Source organism: Gracilinanus agilis, chromosome 1 (assembly GCF_016433145.1).
Source record: "Gracilinanus agilis isolate LMUSP501 chromosome 1, AgileGrace, whole genome shotgun sequence".
Lineage (NCBI taxonomy): Eukaryota > Metazoa > Chordata > Mammalia > Didelphimorphia > Didelphidae > Gracilinanus > Gracilinanus agilis.
In genome coordinates this window covers 101,201,501-101,220,662 of record NC_058130.1, presented here as the reverse complement: position 1 = coordinate 101,220,662, position 19,162 = coordinate 101,201,501, and the positions used below count along the sequence as shown (strand labels likewise).

Below are 19,162 nucleotides of genomic sequence, written 5' to 3'. Positions count from 1 at the left end.
TAACTTTTAACTCTAGATCCTATGAATTTAGTCTTTAAATAACAAGAGGAGAGTAACCTCATCAAAGGTATGTAATTAAAAGGTCAAGAAGTATGTGGGGAGTTGGGGGGAAGTGGAAAGGAGTCGATCGATTTTGGACAGGTTGAGGAAAAGTACAATGTTCTATAAATGACACACACATCTCAGGATATGAGATGTGCACCAAGAACAATTTAGATGTCTCCTCAATACCCTACATTCTGCTATCCCATCATATTGATCTATTGTCTTTTCTCCAGTGTCCAGCTCCTTTGAACTTCAGAATAAGATTGCTTGTTTGTTAGTAATAAAAATAGCTAGCATTTATATCATTCTTTACAAAGCACCTTAGAAATGTTGAATTTTAAGGGGGCATCTAGGTAGCTCAGTGGATTGACAGCCAGCTCCAGAGACAGGAGGTCCTGGCTTCAAATCTAGATTCAGACACTTCCTAACTGCGTGACCCTGAGACCCAGACACTTAACCCCAATTGCCTGGCCCTGACAGCTCTTTTATCTTAGAACTAATACTCAGTATTGACTCTAAGATAGAAGGTAAGGGTTTTTTTTTTCATATAAAATAAAATTTTTTAAAGAAATATTGAATTTTATGCTCACAATAGCCAAAGGAGATAAATGCTATTATTATCCCTACTTTACATAAGAAGAAACTGAGGAAGACAAAGAAATTAAATCAGTTTTCCAAAGTCCCATAGCTAATAAGTGTTTGAATCTGAATTTGAACTCAGGTCTTCTGGACTCCTGCTCACAATTTACACTTTGTATTTTTCCCACCATTTAAATCTTTGGAAAGCTTGTTAACTATACTCTAAATATCATTATGTAAAATAAATGAGATAATGTAGACAATAGCACTTCTGAATTGTAGAGCTCCATATAAATCTAAGTGTTTGTTATCACTGATATCATCATCATCTTCATTCTCTTTCCATTACACTGCCATATACTCTATCCCCCACTTGAGGAATGGAGGTTAAGAGGATGAAATAGTAGGAAGGGAATGAATGCATCTGCTCGAAGGATGCATTTCCACACACCCAACACTACAGGTTAGCCAAAAGAAATTTGTAAATGTTCATTAGCTTTAGTGTTTTCCTATCTAGATAGTTATAATCTTGAATGGATTAGAGATTGAATCTGAGACTGTCTTCCTATGAACAATCCTCTATGAGCTCCTCTAAACAAAGAGGAGTCAAGCTCAGAAAATGTTTAATTCCCTTTTGATTCTTTTGGTTGGAAGATAGAAGACAGAAGCAAAAGTTATTATCATTAAATGGTAAATTAATCAAAATGAGCATTTCTTAAGAACCTACTAAGTTAAGTTCCAAGCACTGTGCTAGGTGCTAATATTTCAAAGAAAAAAATGAAATAGTTCCTTCCCTCGCAAAAGCATTGTTTTTCATAATAATGTTGTACTTATAAACAATAATACACAGCTGAGACCTCAAAAGTTTTAGAATTACATCTTAGAACAAACAATAATACACAGCTGAGACCTCAAAAGTTTTAGAATTACATCTTAGAACTAATCCTCAGAGGAACAGAGCATCTTTATCTTATTTTAGAAGAGGAACCTGAGGAAGAAGTACACTTTCCTAAATTTACCTAATGAAGGAACCTCTTTGATGTTGGGGACATCCCAGAATCTAAGATTCTCAAAGGCAGAAAAGGATCTTTTAGATCATTTTTCCAGGTCCTGCTCAAAAAATCCTATCTACCACATCCCTGAAAAGAGAACAGTTCGTCTCAGGTTGCTCACCTCCAGTGGTGAGGAGTTTATCGCCCACCAAAGCCTTCCCGTGTATTTGACAACTCATATTGACCTCAGAGGCCATCTAGTCTACTCTAGACCTAAACAAGACTATGAATGGTCATCAAATCTTTGCTCAAAGGCCTCCATGGAATGGGACTACAATTTCAAATAGCAACTAGAAGCCTGGCAGTGGCCTAGCCAATGCCAACAAAGGGATGACTATCCTTTGTGGAGTTATACTTCCCTTGGCCATGTTCTCATTCTCTAACACAGAGGGAGAATTTCAGGAGACTCGTGCGTAGAATAATAGACCACATCAGTTCTCAGACCTCAGAGGCAACTCCTTCAGGCTTACAGAAACTAGAGAAGGGCTCAACCCCTTTGCATTTGTGGCAACCTTGAGTCAGTGACAAAAAACAAAGTTGAATCATTTCCTAATCCTAAACATGAACCAGTAGAATCAGAGAGACTCCTTTTTATATTAGCTGAGTTTTGGTACTGCTTGACAGAATGAATTTCATATTGCCTCCTAAATTATAAGCTCCTTGAGAGCAGGAACCAAATTATGTCTAGCCCTAGCACAATAGTTGCCTAGCAAATGTTTAATGAATTACTTAATTTATTATTTTAGAATAATTTATTGTATTTATTTTATTAATTAATTTAATTTATTATTTTAAAATAAAAGTCATGACTGTGTATATACTACAATGAACCAAATCCTAAGGTCTTTCTTTGCCAATGGCTTTCCTTTTCTTTTTCTTTGCTCACTTAGACTTTACAAATGGGCATTAAGCACTTTTCTGGACTCTTCGTGATGCTGTGCATTGGCATTGGGTTATCTATCTTAACAACCATCGGAGAGCACATAGTATACAGGCTGATCCTACCACGAATCAAAAAGAAATCCAAACTGAAATACTGGCTTCACACCAGTCAGGTGAGTGTCAAGAGGACTAGGATCCAGATTCGAGCCATAGCAGGAGGTACAAAGTCTCCTTAGGAATAGAGTAAGCAAGACTATGTCAGGAGTTTTACATTCTAAGTGACACTATATATGGGGAAGGAGTACTTCCTAAGGAGAATAACTATGATGGTGAGACCATGCTACGTCGGGTTCAAGTGAAGAAAGGGAGGATATTTATCCTATAGACAAGAAGATTTAGGGGGGAGTCTTATGCTTAACTATTATAAGTATTTGAAGGGCTGTCAGGGAAGAGATTTAGGATACAGAAGATAGAACTGGGGAAAAAGGGGAGACTTGTAGGGACAATGATTTCAATTCAATATAACAACTTCTTAAAAGAGACAATAAAAAATAGAATGAGCTAGCTTGGGAGATAGTGAAACTGATAGGTTTCAAGCAGAGGCTGGATGACCAATTATCAGTAATCATAGACTTTAGTGCTATAAGGAAACTTAGAGATCTTTTAGTCCAACATTCTAGCTTTACAGCTGGGAAACTGAGGCCCAGAGATGTTAAATATTTTCTCTAAGTTCACATAAGCAATAAGTGTTATACTCAGGATTCAAAACTAGCTTTAAAGGGATTTTGTGGGGCAGGTAGGTGGCTCAGTGAATTAAGAGTCAGACCTAAAAATAGGAGGTCCTGGGTTCAAAGTTGGCTTCAGATACTTCCTAGCTGTGTGACCCTGGGCAACTCACTTAATACCAACCCCCACACCCTCCATTGCCTAATCCTTGCCATTCTTCTGTCTTAGAATTGATACTAAGACAGAAAGTAAGGGTTTAAAAAAATAAAATGAGCTCATTTTTAAGATTTGGATTATTGGATTAAATGGTCTCCAACCCAGATTCAATTATTCTAAAATGTACAGAATTAGCCAAGATATATGGAGAATAGAGCCAAGTAGACATTTTACAAACTCAACTTTTTTCCTCTAAAATAGGAGTTCTTTTTAATCTCATTTATGTTATGGGCCCCTTTGTTATCTGGTGAAATCAACAGAGCCTTTCTGAGCAAAATTTTTTTTAAATAATTGAAGGAAATGCTAAAATTTCAGTTAGAGATTAGTGAAAATCAAGACGTGAATTTTTTTCCCCATCCAAGTTCTTGGAATTTCTGAAATCTATCCATAGATTCTTTAGGAGTCTGTAGACCCCACCAGGTTAAGAATCTCTACTCTAAAATCACTCTCCCATCAAATTAAGGTCCTTGAAAACAGGACAGTTTCCTATCTTACTTCTATATCTCCTGCAAAGTCTAGCACAATGCTAGCACTGCTTTGTGCTTATATTTCATGGATCAGTTTACCCGAGATCCATTTTTTATCTTCTGCCCATTTTTCCTAATGGAAACATTTAAAATCTTTCACTTCTGCACGACTACCCCCATAGAAGAGACATCTTGAGAAAGCATTGGTTTCTTTGTTCTGTGCTAAAAGGCACATAAAAGAGAACTCTAATGCTGATAGGTATTTGTTCTTTTTGACCTTCAGGACATAGCTTAAAGTCAGTAATACCACTGGCCTCCCACACACATGGACTCTACCAACATCACTAGTGTGGAGTGAATGTTAGATTTAGAGTCTGAGGACACAAGTTCAATCCCTGACTCTGATATTTATGACCTATGTGACCATGAGCAAATTATTTCATCTTTCTGGGTCTTATTAACTTCATTGAGAAAATAAGAAGGTTGGACAAAGTGGCTTCTAGGGGGTTCTTTCGAGATCTAAATCTATGATTTTGTGATTCCCTTATTCCTTCCCTTAAGTAACTGAGTGGCTCATATTATGAGGACGCTTAGATTCTAAGAGACTCTCCTATTGGCTATTCATTAAGATAAAGATAAAAGATTCTAAAAACCAATCAGAACTTTCTATATAGTCTATTCAGACTGACCTTTTCACACCCAGAATAATTACTAAATAGTCAGTCTTTATGACTTCTTTCCAGAGGTGGAATGACACTTGGAGATTTCTTGTGTTGTTTAATTGTGACTGAACTTATTGCTGAATGAGAATGGAGCCCCCTCCCAGCATCCCCTGGAGTTCTAAAGTTCTCTTGAATTGACTCAATATCTTCTATTCTCTTAGACCAAAGCCTTTTTTCCTACTTGAAGTAGGTGGCTTTTTAATTGCTTTTCTTATGTCTTCTCTTTGTTCTAGAGGTTACATAGAGCTCTAAACACCTCATTTGTGGAGGAGAAGCAGCAGCTCAAGACTAAGCAAGGGGAGAAAAGGTAAAAAATGGTGGATGGTATAGCTCACTGGTGATTTATTTTCTGAAAGGAAAATCAGAGTGATGGTTGGCAGGGATTTATAATAAAATCAGTTATATGACAGTTAGGGACAGATACAGATATAGAAGTACGTAGAAATATAATATGCCTACATATATACTATAGTTGAAAGAGCAATGGCTTTGTAGTTGGAGCATTTAAGTTCAATTCCAAGTTCTAATACATGTTACCTGTGTGCTCTGATGCAAGTCTCTTCCTTTTTCTATCCTGTCCTCTGTTTCTCTTTTTGTGAAATGAAGGTATTAGATTAGATCAGTGGTTCCCAAACTTTTTTGGCCTACCGCCCCCTTTCCAGAAAAAATATTACTTAGCGCCCCCTGTCACATACTATCACTGCCCCCTTACAATTATTCACCACCCCCAAATGCACCTGTGGCCATCACTGCTTTCCTGGATTGCTGCAGCACCCACCAGGGGGCGGTGGTGCCCACTTTGGGAATCACTGGATTAGATGATCCAATTCTAAATCCTACTATCATATGAGCCATTATTTTTCTCTTTTGTAAGAGTGAAGTCTCTCTCCAGTCTCCAGGCACTAATCCCAATTATTAACTTTAACAAAGAGAAAAAAAATTTAAATACTTGATATATTTAGATTTTTCTTAATGAAATAATAATGATTTTAGAGAATAAAATGATTTGGGCTACTGATAAGAAGTAGGGTAAAGGGGACTGACCCACCAAAGACAGGAATGGTGAGGCTTCAAAAGACCCTCACCTTAATTCTAGCTAGCTCCTTTGAAGTTTTACTAATTATAATTTCCAAGATGATCATAAGCACCAGTGAAAGTGACCTAAGGTATATGATAGGAATTAAAGAATTTTGGACCATATCTAATCTAAGAGTTTCAATTTCAGATCAAAAAATTGATAGGCAGAAAAAGCATCCAAATAATTGACACTATCTTTTTTTAATTTTATTTTCTCAATGAACAAAAGCACATTTTCTATCTCATCTCCTCTCTCCCACTGGACAAAAGAAAAATAAAGCCCTTGTAGAAAATAAGCATAATCAAGCAAAATGAATTTCCACATTGGTTATGTCCAAACTATATATGTTGCAAACTGTACCTGAGCCCATCATCTCTCCATCAGGAAGTCTGTAGCATATTCATTATCAGTTTTCTGAAACAGTGTCCAACTTTGTGTTGATCAAAGTTTGTAAATCTTTCAAAGTTTTCGGATAGACATAACCTGAGCATGAGATTAGTCTTCAAAATTTACAAAGAACATTCTTCATTAGAACTAAATAAACTAGGAATAATGCCCATCTCACTAGCATCATTTTATAGATGGGGCAACTGAGTGTCAAGGACATTAACTAATTTCCCTAAGGGAATATTAAGTGGCAGAAATGAGGCTCAGGATTATTTCATGAAGTATGATTGCTGTTTCTCCCTTCTGCCCCCTAACTCTCACCAAGGTCAATATTTGGGGAGGGTGGGGGGAGGGAAGAAAGAGAGGAGGAAGGAAGGAAAGGGAAGTCCATTTTTCACTACCTTCTATTAACTTCCATTTCTGATCAACTATGGCAAGAGCACTGGAATAGAGAGCCAGTAAATAAATGAACAAATCCCTTAAATTATTCATGTTAATAGTTCCTCCTGACAAATTTAAGCCTTCAAAGTATTCGAGGTAATTAAAGTTCCCTAGTTGTATTTTTTAAATATATTTTATTAATATTTTTATTTTTACATCAATTCTATTCCAAGCTGGGTCAGTATACTTTTGTAGAATTAATTTCTCAACTGTTTTGTTGACATTCTTTCTATTCATCTGAGTTGCACTGTTAATGAGTAAAGTTAATTTGGGGGAAGGCTTGTGCTAGAATTCTTATTTCAGGTGGAATCCCTTTTATTGATGAGTAGAGAGGACACAGGAGCAGCTAGATGACTCAGTGGAGAAAGTAGGGAGGATTTGAGTTCAAATCTGCTCTCAGACATTTCCTGGCTATGTGACTCTGGGAAAGTCACTTCTCCCCAGTTGCCAAAACCTTACCACAATTCTGCCTTAGAACTGAGACTTGTAGACAGAAAATAAGGGTTTAAAAAAAACAAAACGGAGAAGAGAGAATACATGCAATGGTTGTTTCTAATTTCCTCCTAAGAGTCAATAGAGATTCCCTGATATGGACAGCACTAGCGATTCAAAATCTGAGCAGAGTGGACAAAGAACATTCCCCTCTTATTACCCCCATGAATTACTGTCAGCCTTCTATGGGCTTAGTATCCCTTTACATTTAATTTAAACTTGAATAATGTACCACATCTCAGAATGCAACTACAAAATTACGAAATGGGAACTATCTGATCAACTGCACCTATAATGTCAAAGACTCAAGGATGTTAATTGGCTATGAAGGCACCAACAGAGTGCTATTGTCACAAAAATAAATAAATAAAATGTGATCAGAAGCTTCAGTAAGAAAGGCTTACTCTACACTGGTCAGAACAAGAAAGTCAAGTCAATGAGTATTTTATTAGGCACTCTCTATGTGCCATGCACTGTGCTAAGTACTGAGGATTTCTTCTAAAGGCTTCATTCAGAAAGGAAAGAGACAATGCCGATGTACCCTGCTGTGTCTGGATTATTATATTTAGTGCCAGATGCTACATATTAGGAAAGACATTGAGAAGTTGGAATGTATTTGGGGGATGGTGACTGTGTTAAATGAGGAATGGTTGAGGGAATTCTGGGAAGCCCCCCCCCCAGAAGAAAATATAGGAAGCAAAAACTTTATACCTTTTGAAAGCTTGTCATCTGCAAGTACAATTAAGCTTGTGTTATGTGGCCCCAGATGGCGGAATGAAAAAACAAAGGCAGATTTGGACTCCCTATAACAGAGATAACAGAGAAGAAAACTGGGAAAAAAGCAGAGCATGGAGTCAGGACAGCTCAGTTCAAGTTTACAGGATTTAGAGCAGGAAAGAAACTTGGGGGTTTTCTAATCCCATTGTTTCATTTTCCAAATGAGAAACCTAAAGCCCTGAGAGGTTTAATAAATTTCCTAATGTTACACAGGGAATAATCAACAAGAGAGCCAGGGCTCAGACACAATTGACTCCAAGGTTTTATTACTATAATATTTTTTTTAATTTTTTTTATTTTATATAAATAAATATTCTATTTTATTTTTTATTTATTTTATTACTATAATAATATAAATATTACTATAATACACTAAAAAAACACACAAACACATACATATACACACGCAATACCACCACTGACATTATCTGTGCAAACCATGAACGAGCCCACTTTCTCTCTCTCCATCTTAGTTTTCCTTATCTGTAAAGCAATGAAAGTCATACTTGCTTGTCTTCCTTTGGGGTTATTATGAAGGAAGCTTAGTAAACCTCAAAGCTCTATCTAGATATATAAAAAGGCAGAAATTTCTAATTTAAAAAAATGGTCCAGAAATAGAACATGTTGCTTTGTTAGATGGTACGGCCGTGAGTCTGAGTGGAGACTGAAAGGTTACTTTATCAAAGATGAGGGAATTAGACCAATAAGTAGTGCCAAACTCAAATAGAAACAGGAGTCAGGGCAGCTAAAGGCTCAACGGATAGAGAGCCATGGAGGTCCTGGGTTCAAATTGGCCTCAGATACTTCCTAGCAGCATAACCTGGGCAAATCATTTAACTCCAATTGTCTAGCCCTTACCACTCTTCTGCTTTGAAACCAATGCTTAGTATCAAATTGAAGACAGAAAGGTTTAAGAATAAAAAAATGGAAACAAAAATCACTAAACCATAAAGTGTCTATTTATTAATATTATCTATGTTTTATTTATTTTATTAAATAGTTCCCAATTATATTTTAATCTGGCTCGGGCCACACTTGAAACTACTGTGGGTCACCCCATGTGGTCCTTCTGGCCTGTGTTTGACACCTCCGGACTAAATAACATCTAATGTCCTGCCAAACTAAGATTCTCAGTTCTGTAATGTGTTACTCACCACGTAAATGGAAAAGCCAGGAGAACTCTGGTAGAGAAAGTGGCAGCATGGACTTAGAATTTTAAGGATGATTTCGTCCAGATCCCTCATTTTCCAAATGAGGCTATAATAGGCCTGGAATAGCTGAGTGATTAGATATGGAGAACATGATATTTTGTCTGTATTTGAAACTGCATATACATATACATGTCATACATACATACCTGCATATGTGTGTGTGTCTGTGGGCACGTGCATGTGTGTTTCCATGTGTTTATGTATTTATTTTTATATATGTGTGTGTTTGGAGATTTAAATTAATATACAAAATACTAAATATTATATTTATAAATTTTTATTAATAATAAACTAACTAAAAAACTAAAACAAACTAAAATAACAACAACAAAAAAAAAACTAACCAGGCTGCTCCCAAGAACAAAAGAGAAAGAACAAGGCGGAGCCCCAAAACTTATACAAAACGTGACCATGCAAACGTAGACAAAAGGAAAAGCATTCTTGGTGATACAGAAAGGAAGTTCGGGTAATGTAGTTTTTAGGGATTCAGGATATTTCTTACTATACATTTGCATATATGGGCGTTTGTGCCCATAGACACAGATGTATTCCTATATACCTGTTGTATTTGTGTATGCTGTTATGTACTTGTATATACATGTGCCAATGTGGAAATTGATATTGATAGATACTTATATTTTAATATAATTTATTTCTTCTACTATCTATTATTTTATTTTATGCATTTAAAATATTTTTTCTGAGAATGAGTCCTTGGGCTTCAACAGGCATCCAAAGGGTCCAGAACAGAAAAATATTAACAACTAATGCACTAGTGCTTTGGCATAAGCTTAAATTCTGTGGCTCCAAGTGAAATTTTCTATTAAGACAGTCCATCTAGCCCAGCATCCCCTCCCACCAATTATCTCCTGTGACCCACAAAAGATTCCCTGCCCCTTCCTTCGTTAAATTCCAAACAGAGTGGCTCCAAGCCTCGAAAGTATATATTGCATATGTATATGCAATATATAATCAAAAATATATAATTTCTATAATATAATATAAAATAATCTAAAATATATAATTTCTATAATATAGAATATAATATAAAATATATAATTTCTATAATATAATATAAAATAATCTAAAATATATAATTTCTATAATATAGAATATAATATAAAATATATAATTTCTATAATATAATATAAAATAATCTAAAATATATAATTTCTATAATATAGAATATAATATAAAATATATAATTTCTATAATATAATATAAAATAATCTAAAATATATAATTTCTATAATATAGAATATAATATAAAATATATAATTTCTATAATATAATATAAAATAATCTAAAATATATAATTTCTATAATATAGAATATAATATAAAATATATAATTTCTATAATATAATATAATATAAAATATATAATTTCTATAATATATGATATAATATAAAAATAATCTGAAATATATAATTTATTTTATAATATACAATATATAATAATATAATATAAAATTTATATGATATCTATAAAGACCTTATATATATTGTATATATTATAGAACTTAGGGTACAATGGTAAAGTAGACAGTAATGCATCTTTTTAAATGTTCTTTTCACTGTTAAAATCACCCATTTCTGATATTAAACCATTTGACATTTCCATGGACTTTGATGAGGGAGTCTTTAGTTAACTGTGGACCTGTGAGACCTTCCCAGTTCATATTCTGCTTTCCAGGATGATGACTGGCTGGAAGTAGGACAGGTGGTTGGGGTCGGGGGGAGTAAATCAAGGTCATTCCTAGGGTTCTTGACCTATCCGTGGCCTCCTAGGATAGAGAATTAACTGCCTCCTGTTATAAGGTAATAATCAGTGTAGCTCAAACCTCTGAAGACTTTCTTTGAGGGAATCAATTTAGATCTGGGGGGGTTTAGATAGTCGATATTAGATTAGGATTCCCCAACATTCTTCCTTATAACACTACTTTAGGCAATCTATCCTTTTGCTAGCCAGTTCAAATTGTTTCCCCATGCTGAAATGCAATCTTTCCTTCTAAAGTATAACTTAACTGCAAGGTCTCTCATCTGTGATCTCTCCTCTGAAGTTCCCTCCTCTCCTTGTCTCTCAAACTTGAAAAGGACCAAAACGACATCATGATGTTGGGGTCCATGTACAGTGTGTCCAATTGACTGATCAGATCCATAGGAGCTCAGAAAGTTCTACCACAGGTCAGGTACAAAAAGTCCAAATTAAAATTTGGCATGGAAATGTTTCTAAATTTGCACATCAGCTTTGCTCATTGAACACGGTGCCTTCTTTGATGGGACCACACCATGCTGGGCAGCCCTGTGCCAGTGTGTCCCATGACTCACAACGGATACCAGATTTCTTCAGAGAGACCTTGAGAATGTCATTGTATCACTTCTTCTGATCTCTGTGTGAATGCTTGCCTTGTTTGAGTTGTCTGTAAAATAGTCTTTTAGATAAACGTGTTTGGCATTCAAACAACACGGCTGGCCCGTTGGGAGTTGTGCTCTTTGCAGTTGAGCCTGAATGCTTCACTGTTCGGCTCAAGAAATAACCTAGGTGTCTGGTTTATATAAGAAAATAACCTTTTCTTATCAGGTAATCTTCAGAATCTCCCTAAGGCAACTCAAAAGGAAAGGGTTTAATTTTCCAGCATGGCATTGCTAAACTGTCCAGATTTCATAAGCCAAGAATAATCTAATCCCTCTTCTACATGGAATTCCTACAAAGTATCAGAAGATAGTGTAGGGGTTAAATTAATGTCCAATACTTCAAGTATTATTTTTATAGTTTATTATCTAACAAAATAGAACCACGTGACTACGTTTTTCTACCTGCTCAAAAAGCCCTCTCCACCAAAGCCACTACAGGAAGACAAGAGAGCGAGAAACGGACCTCCACCCAATTTATATCCTGTCTACAGCAGCACATAACGAGAGGAAGTGAGTGGGGTTCTGGGAATCATAGTTTTGTTGGGGATCATAGTTTTGCTGGAGATTGTAGTTTTTAGGGTAACAGATTCTAAGTAGACAGATATTATCTTCTCCCTCCCCCACCTCTGTGGTCTCTCCTAAGCTTTTCTAGTCCAGTTCCAGATCCCAAAGCCTATTAAAAACCATAAACTTAAGGAAAATCCTTGTCTATGTCTCCCTCTTTGCACTAGATCTCATACTTCAAGCCCTCCGGCTTTCAACTCAGTTTGCCACCAAGGTCAGGGAAACTTGCAGAAACTTAGAAAACTTTGAGGTTAGAAACATCTCCTGATGCTTTTGTCACTTACTCCTAAAAGGATGATTGGGAAGAAAAGGCTTCAAAGAGTTTAAGAGCCCAGTGTGAACTTTACAACAAATTGACAGAAAAGAAGCCTCTCTGGGAATCTGTGCCTACAAACACATATTCTCTTTTCTTCTTCACCTATGAGAAGATGCAGAAAGGGTATACCTACTCAACACATTTTATGTTTTTTTAGAGCAGAGAGAGAATCATCTAATCCTTTTAACTTTCCATCTCCTAGTGCTGGGTTCTCCTGAGCACTTCCAGGCTTATCCCCTCTAACAAAAATTTGATTAGGCACAAGGTAAATGAGATGATTTATCTGCCATGAACTTAGAAATGGGTGTCATTTTTCCCTGGGAAGTAAGCAATAGCATACCTGTGTCTGTCAGGGAGCACAGCTGCTATTTTCAGTCGGCTTTCTTTCTTGCTTTCTCTCTAGGCATTTAAAAATGACCTTAACCATTTTATACAAAAATGTAGCATGGAATAGTGGGAAAAGCCTTTGCTCTAGAGAAAGTTTAGGCTCAAATCCCTTCTCATACACTTATCACCTGTGGGACTCCTGAGAAAAACCACTTTAATTTCTCTAGGACCATTTCCTCATCTATAAAATGAGGGAATTAGACTAGATGGTTTCTGTGAAGACTCCATTCTAGCTTTGCTTCTATCCTAACTAGTTTCTTGTTAGTACAGCACAGGAATGCCAATCAGTGGAAATATCTCTTTCAATATTGTAGGCAATGAGCCAATACCTAAAAGGGACTCAGAAAGAGCCAGCTGGGGTCCTGAGAGCTAGTACACAAACAGTGCTTTCATGGTGGTCTGGATCTACGGCTGTCTTCCCCTAAGTGTGTGTATTTCAATCCAAAAAATATTCAGTGTTGCTATGTACAAAACACTAATTTAGGTGCTATGGACATATAAATGAGAGACACAGAAGTCCTCGCCTTCGAGAAGCTTATAGTCTTGGCCAAGGTTGAAGAAGAGCTCAAACATACTTTGGGAAAGACATTAACAGGTTAGAACATGCTCAGAAGTGGATAACTATGTCATATAAGAAATGAATTTTTACCCAGTATACCTACCTTTATACCCTTGTCATCCCCACTTTATTCTTCTCCAGAATCCCATACTCCTGCATACGGGGAATTCCTGACTGTTATTAAATTCACAAAGAGCCCAATCTTCCCTGTGAGGAGGAGGTAGGGAAAAGGAGATGAGGGGAAAAAAAAGATTAACATCAATAAAAAGAGTGACGCCATCTGTCCTTATGTGGCCAAATATATGAATTATATGCTTCCTATTCGAGGCATGCTTGGATTCATTAATTGATACGGACACAAGCCTTCTTGCCATGGGCTTTCTCTGAGATAAATATTAATGATAGCTGGCACTTATATAGCCCTTTGGGGTTTGGGAGGTGCTACGCTTACTTTATTTCATTCAACTCTCACAACCCTGTGAGGTAGATGCTAGAGGGTTTTTTTCCCCACTTTACAAATGACCTGCTAGTGCCAGAGGTGAGATTTGATCCCAGGTATCTCCTGTTTCAGGAGTCTAGTGTCACCATGTTATTTCAGAAATGTCAGTACAGGTGTAGCAAAGGTAAGCCTGCAACATTGGATCACGAAGGTTTTTTATATACCTTCAGACTGCTGGACGATGAAGGTTTAAACACACTGGACACATTCAAGGCTAAGTCTGAATGCCTTGAATGGATGACAGTCAACCTGGGTTTCTTTTGTTAATTCCCGCTCACTCTCCATATTCTTGTCCCTGTTTTCCCAGAGATCCTTTAGAGAGAGTTTCCCCAATGTGTTAGAATCCTTCCTCCAAGTGTATTTTTTCTTCAGCTACAAAATCCTCCATTCAAATTCCAGCTCTGCTATTTATTGCCCACGTGACATTAGGCAAGACCATTGCCAGAGCCTGTCAATTCTGGATCTATGAAATAACCTGTGACCATCATCTCCTTTCCCCTTTCCTCGGCAGATGGGTAGCACAGTGGATAGAGAGTTATGTCCTGACTCAGGAAGACCTAAGATCAAATCCAATCTCAGGTACTTACTAACTGTGTGACCCAGGGAAAATCACTTACCCACTGTTTGTCTCAGCTAAAAAATGAGTACAATATCTCACGGGATTGTACAGATAAAATGATGTTTGTAAAGTGCTTAGCATAGTGCCTGGAATATAACAGGTCCTTAGTTGTTGTTCAGTTATTCAGTCATATCTGACTTTACACGACTCCATGGACCTAACATCCAGGAGGTTTTCTCCAAACATACTGGCAAACAGGACTTTTTACTTCCCCAAGATCACACAGCTAGCAAGTGTCTGAGGTTGGATTTGAACTCATCTTCCTTACTCCAGGCCCAGTGTCCTATCCACTGTGCCATCTAGTTGCCCCATAGTAGGTGCTTGATAAATGCTTATTCCCTTCCTTCTTTACCACTACTACCGTGGTCTTCATTCATTGCAGAGACTAAATCTTAAAACTGATTTCCCTGTATACAGTCTCTCTTTTAAATCTATCTTTCATGTTTCATTAATATTTCTGTGGAGCCATGGCATCAGTACTTGATGCCTTCCTCCTCTAATGCACATTGTCTTCTCATCCAGTGTGAATTTTTTCCCCTGTTCTCTCAGACATCCTTCAGAGAGGATCTACCTAATAAGCTAGAACCTTCCTCTATGCCACATTTTCTACAGCTACAGGAGCCTCAGTTCGAATCCAGTTCTGCCATTTGCTACCTATGCAACTTTGAACAAAACCTTGACCTTTCTGGGCCTCACGTGCCTTATCTGTAAAATGAGAGCTTGACATAGCTGAACCTCTAAGATCCCCTCAAAGCCTTGAATATTTGATCCTGTTTCTTCTTTCCCTAAACTGAGTCTTTGTTCCATCTTTTTTTCTTTAATTTCATCAAATTGAATACATTGCTAATACTGTTTGAAACCACGATCTGACCATTCATACAGTAAGAAACTTTCCTAATAGTGTGGAACTGGAAGGATATATTTCAGAAACAAAATAGTTCGTTTCTTTAGAACACTAGAGGGTATTCTTAGTGCTCCAAAACTTCCCATTAACTATAGGTACCGCATTCCAAAGTCACATCCCAGTGGCATTACTGGGATAAAAGTCAAACCAGGAATGGTAGCAAACCAATTTTTACTTGGCTTTTATTCACCCTGTGATCATTTCATACTTGCCTTGGGATTTGTTTTCTGAGTCTTAGACCTGACATAGATTCTCTTCCCTGTAAATATCTTTATCACCTGTGTTGCTTACACATTTTTCTCCCAGTTCTGCCCTTCAAATGCAGACCTTTCTGGTTCACCAAGTACAAACACTCAGAGCAAGACTACCAGAATGCAAGATAAGCCAGTCTAGAATGATGGATGAGCAGGGCATACTAGTACCCTAGAATAGAAGGAAGTTAGCCAAAGAAACGTGTGCTCTGCCATACCTAGAGTCCTACAAGATGTCTCAGTGTGTCAGTCTCTGTAGGAAAGAGAAGAACATTAAGCTCTTCAAAAGAACACTGGGCTCATGCACTCATGGCAGAGTAGTTCAGTGGAAATTAGATTTAGAGTGAGAAGAACCCACGTTTGAATCTCAGGTCTAATACTTACTTTAAAGCCACGCAAACCGAGGCAAGTTATTTAATGTTGGACTGTTTCTTCATCTCTAAAACGGTAATAATACTGTCTTTGCCTATCCGACAGCGTTATTGTGGGGAAACCTTAAAATGCAAGTCAGTCCCAAGAAGATAACCCAAACATCGGGATATTGAAGGGCTAACACGAGTAAAGGAAGAAAAGCCACAGCTGCTGTGTATGGGAGAAGATTGCCTCCCTATACAGTATCTGCGGTGCTAACGTAGCTGGAGATGGGAGCGATCCATTAGAGTTCTGCAGAGGATAGACGTGTCAGTAAGCAGGTAGAGGACCAGTTGTGGCCACAAGTTGGGGGAAAGCTTCTCGGCGCTGTGGAGAGAGGGCTGGAATATGACAGAGCAGCCGCGGTGCTGAGCTAAGCAATGGCTCTTACAGAAGAGCCGAGAACCTAGAAGCAGACTAGGAGCTGCCGACGCTAGCCTTCGATCTCCCTCCTTTCCTTGGTCAGCGTGATCGTGTCCTATGGAATGGGCTTACAGGCGTGTCTCCATCAAGGGGTGCGCCTGACAGCTAGCAGTTCCCTCCCATGCCATCGTGTCTAGTGAGATTGATGCTCGGAGCTGTTAAGATCATATTATAATAGTACAGACAAGACAGAAGGGACTCCTGTTTAGGGAAGGGCCAGGCTAGAAGGCCGGAGGTGCTTTCCAACTGTCTGAGAAGTCTTCCTACCAGAAGCTGAGATTCCATGAGGCAGCTGATCCCACCTCCGGTTCCCATTTCTATAGGATGGTGGCAAGGAGCCAAGGAGTGGAAATAGGAGTTATTAAGCAGCCTAAAACCAAGGCATTTAGTGTACCTGGCAAGGAAGTATGACACTGACTCAAGCAGGATGGGTTGAAAGACATATTTATTGTAAAGGTAGGCATGATAGTATGGTGCAATAGAAAGAATGCTCGACTTAAAGTCAAAATACTTGTTTCAAGGTATTACTCTACTATTTAATAACTGCATGACTGTAAACAAGTCACTTCTCTCTGAGTTGCAAACTCTGCATCCATAAAAAGACCATGATCCTTTACCTATGGGGAAGCTAGGTGGTGCCATGGAGAGAGCACTAGGATTGGAGTCAGAGAGATCTGAGTTCAAATCTGATCTCAGACACTTGCCAGCGGTGAATGCAAGGACAAGGGCCAGTTTGAGGGTGAACAAGGGAACTTCAAAACTCTTAAGTTCACCAGAATTGAACATTTTTAAAAGTCATTATTCTGGAGCAGCTAGGTAGCTCAGTGGAAACAAGACCAGATCTAGAAAGCAGGTCCTGGGATTGAATCTAACTTCAGATACTTCCCAGCTATGTGACCTGGGCACTTAATCCCAATTGCTTAGCCTTTACCACTCTTTTCCTTAGAACTGATACTTAGGACTGAATCTAAGATAGAAAGGTTTTAAAAAAAATAAAATAAGTCACTTTCCTGTCATCCAAAGTGTCATTTTGTTGAAAGATCTCTGTTGTCTTCCCCAGGTCCAATGCAGCAGTCAGTCAGCTCAGTGTATGGAATACTGCCAACCTGAGCCACTGCAATCGGCGGAAATACACCCTCAGCGAGGAAGGGCAAAGCCACCTGAACACGCACCCCCACCAGGGCATCTCCCTCCCTGTAGTGAGGAGAGAGATTCCCACTTCCCTCACCACCAATGGGAAACCGGACTCCCTAAACACTGCTAGGACCTCAGTGACCCAGGAGCTCAACGAGCTGGAGAAGCAGATCCAGGTGATCAGGCAAGACCTACGGCTGGCCATGAACAGGAAGAACCAACTGGAAGAATATCAGAGGACAAACAGGACAGTCGAATCCTAAGTGATCATATCTCTATCTGTTCTGTCCTGACCTTTCTCTCCTTCCCCCAAGCCACTTTCATACCTTCTCTAACCCCTCTGTAAAATTTGTAATGCACTTTTGCAACTGCTGGCAGCGGTGAAGGAGAATGAAATAATTGCTTCTCCTTAGAAGGCAGCCTCAAAGTGGCTCATCACTTTCCATCCTCCAGGGTGGTTTCTTATTCAGAGAAAGGATTTGTTCTTTCCTCCACGTGAACTTTGAATCAGTCAAGGGCAATTTGGACAAAAGGAACTATGAGCAAACCAGACCTTACTCATCTCGTTTCTTTCTTCACCTGGTGCCACTACATTTCTGGTTTTTAGCCCTTTCTGTGCATTAAAAAAAAAAAAAATGTCAATCAGGCCTGTGTCTCTTACTGGGTTTTGGTGTTTTTACTAGTACGAGCATACCTCGACTAACATGATTAATCAGGTGTAATAGTGTTACAGGAGATAGCCAGTTCCACAGACACAATGTTTTCAGTGATTAGTTGGCCTGACAGTGGTACGTTGGGGTTTCACTATGTGATAATGTGGTTACTAAGTGTTAATGTTATAGCACAGGTATTTTGGACAGGACAATGTTAGGCGAGGTATGATTGTATAGAATGGTTACCCAAAACTATACATCTTAGTAATATTTTTTCAATTTAATCCAACTCAAATTTGGATTTGGGAAGCTTTTTTTTTTTTTTTTAATTTTGGGGGTAGGGGGTGGGCAATGGAAAAAATATGACACGAACCCTCAAAAAGCTAAATGGGTTTCTGCACAGCAACAAGGTTGATTATGTTAAGACTCTATTAGAGCCAATCTTGCTGACAAATTTATGGCATCATATTCTTCTGTCAAATTAATCTTTCTTTACAAGTGTGTGCCTTTTGTAAGAGACAAAAAAAAGAGACAAAGGGATGAGGCATCTCTGAAGAACATCTATGTTTACTATTTGTAATAGGATGTGTGTGGCTGTGAATTCTGTGAAAAATGTTTGTGCAAACCATGTGGTGGGTTTATTCTCAAACTAGCAACAACCTCTTCTCCTAATGTAGGAAGCCCCAAAAGTGATCCTCATGCATGTGACTGAACCTGCTCCATCCCATGCTTGAACTTTTAGGCACCTATCCTTCCTTTTCTGTGAAATAATTGTGATATCTGCCAAATGCCCCAAGCATCAAAGGCATATTGCAATGACTCTTGCTTTCTCCAGTTGGTATCTCTAGCACATTTATCACCTCCATGATGTTGGATCTGAGTCATCTAGTTGTCTCTATTTAGCTACCTCCTAACCCCAAAATAGCTCTCTGGAGAACCGGGATCAAGAGG

At 38.0% G+C, this 19,162-nt stretch overlaps 1 protein-coding gene across 1 annotated transcript in view; it reads left to right on the top strand.

The window, feature by feature from the left end:
* The window catches only part of GRIN3A (glutamate ionotropic receptor NMDA type subunit 3A), a 227,754-nt gene extending 209,933 nt beyond the window's left edge, over positions 1 to 17,821 (top strand). Inside the window, exons 8-10 of the mRNA XM_044657012.1 lie at positions 2,567 to 2,731; positions 4,923 to 4,996; positions 17,485 to 17,821. Coding sequence (XP_044512947.1) covers positions 2,567 to 2,731; positions 4,923 to 4,996; positions 17,485 to 17,821 — 576 coding nt within the window. The remainder of the gene's footprint in view (positions 1 to 2,566; positions 2,732 to 4,922; positions 4,997 to 17,484) is intronic.
* Positions 17,822 to 19,162: the final 1,341 nt, after the last annotated feature.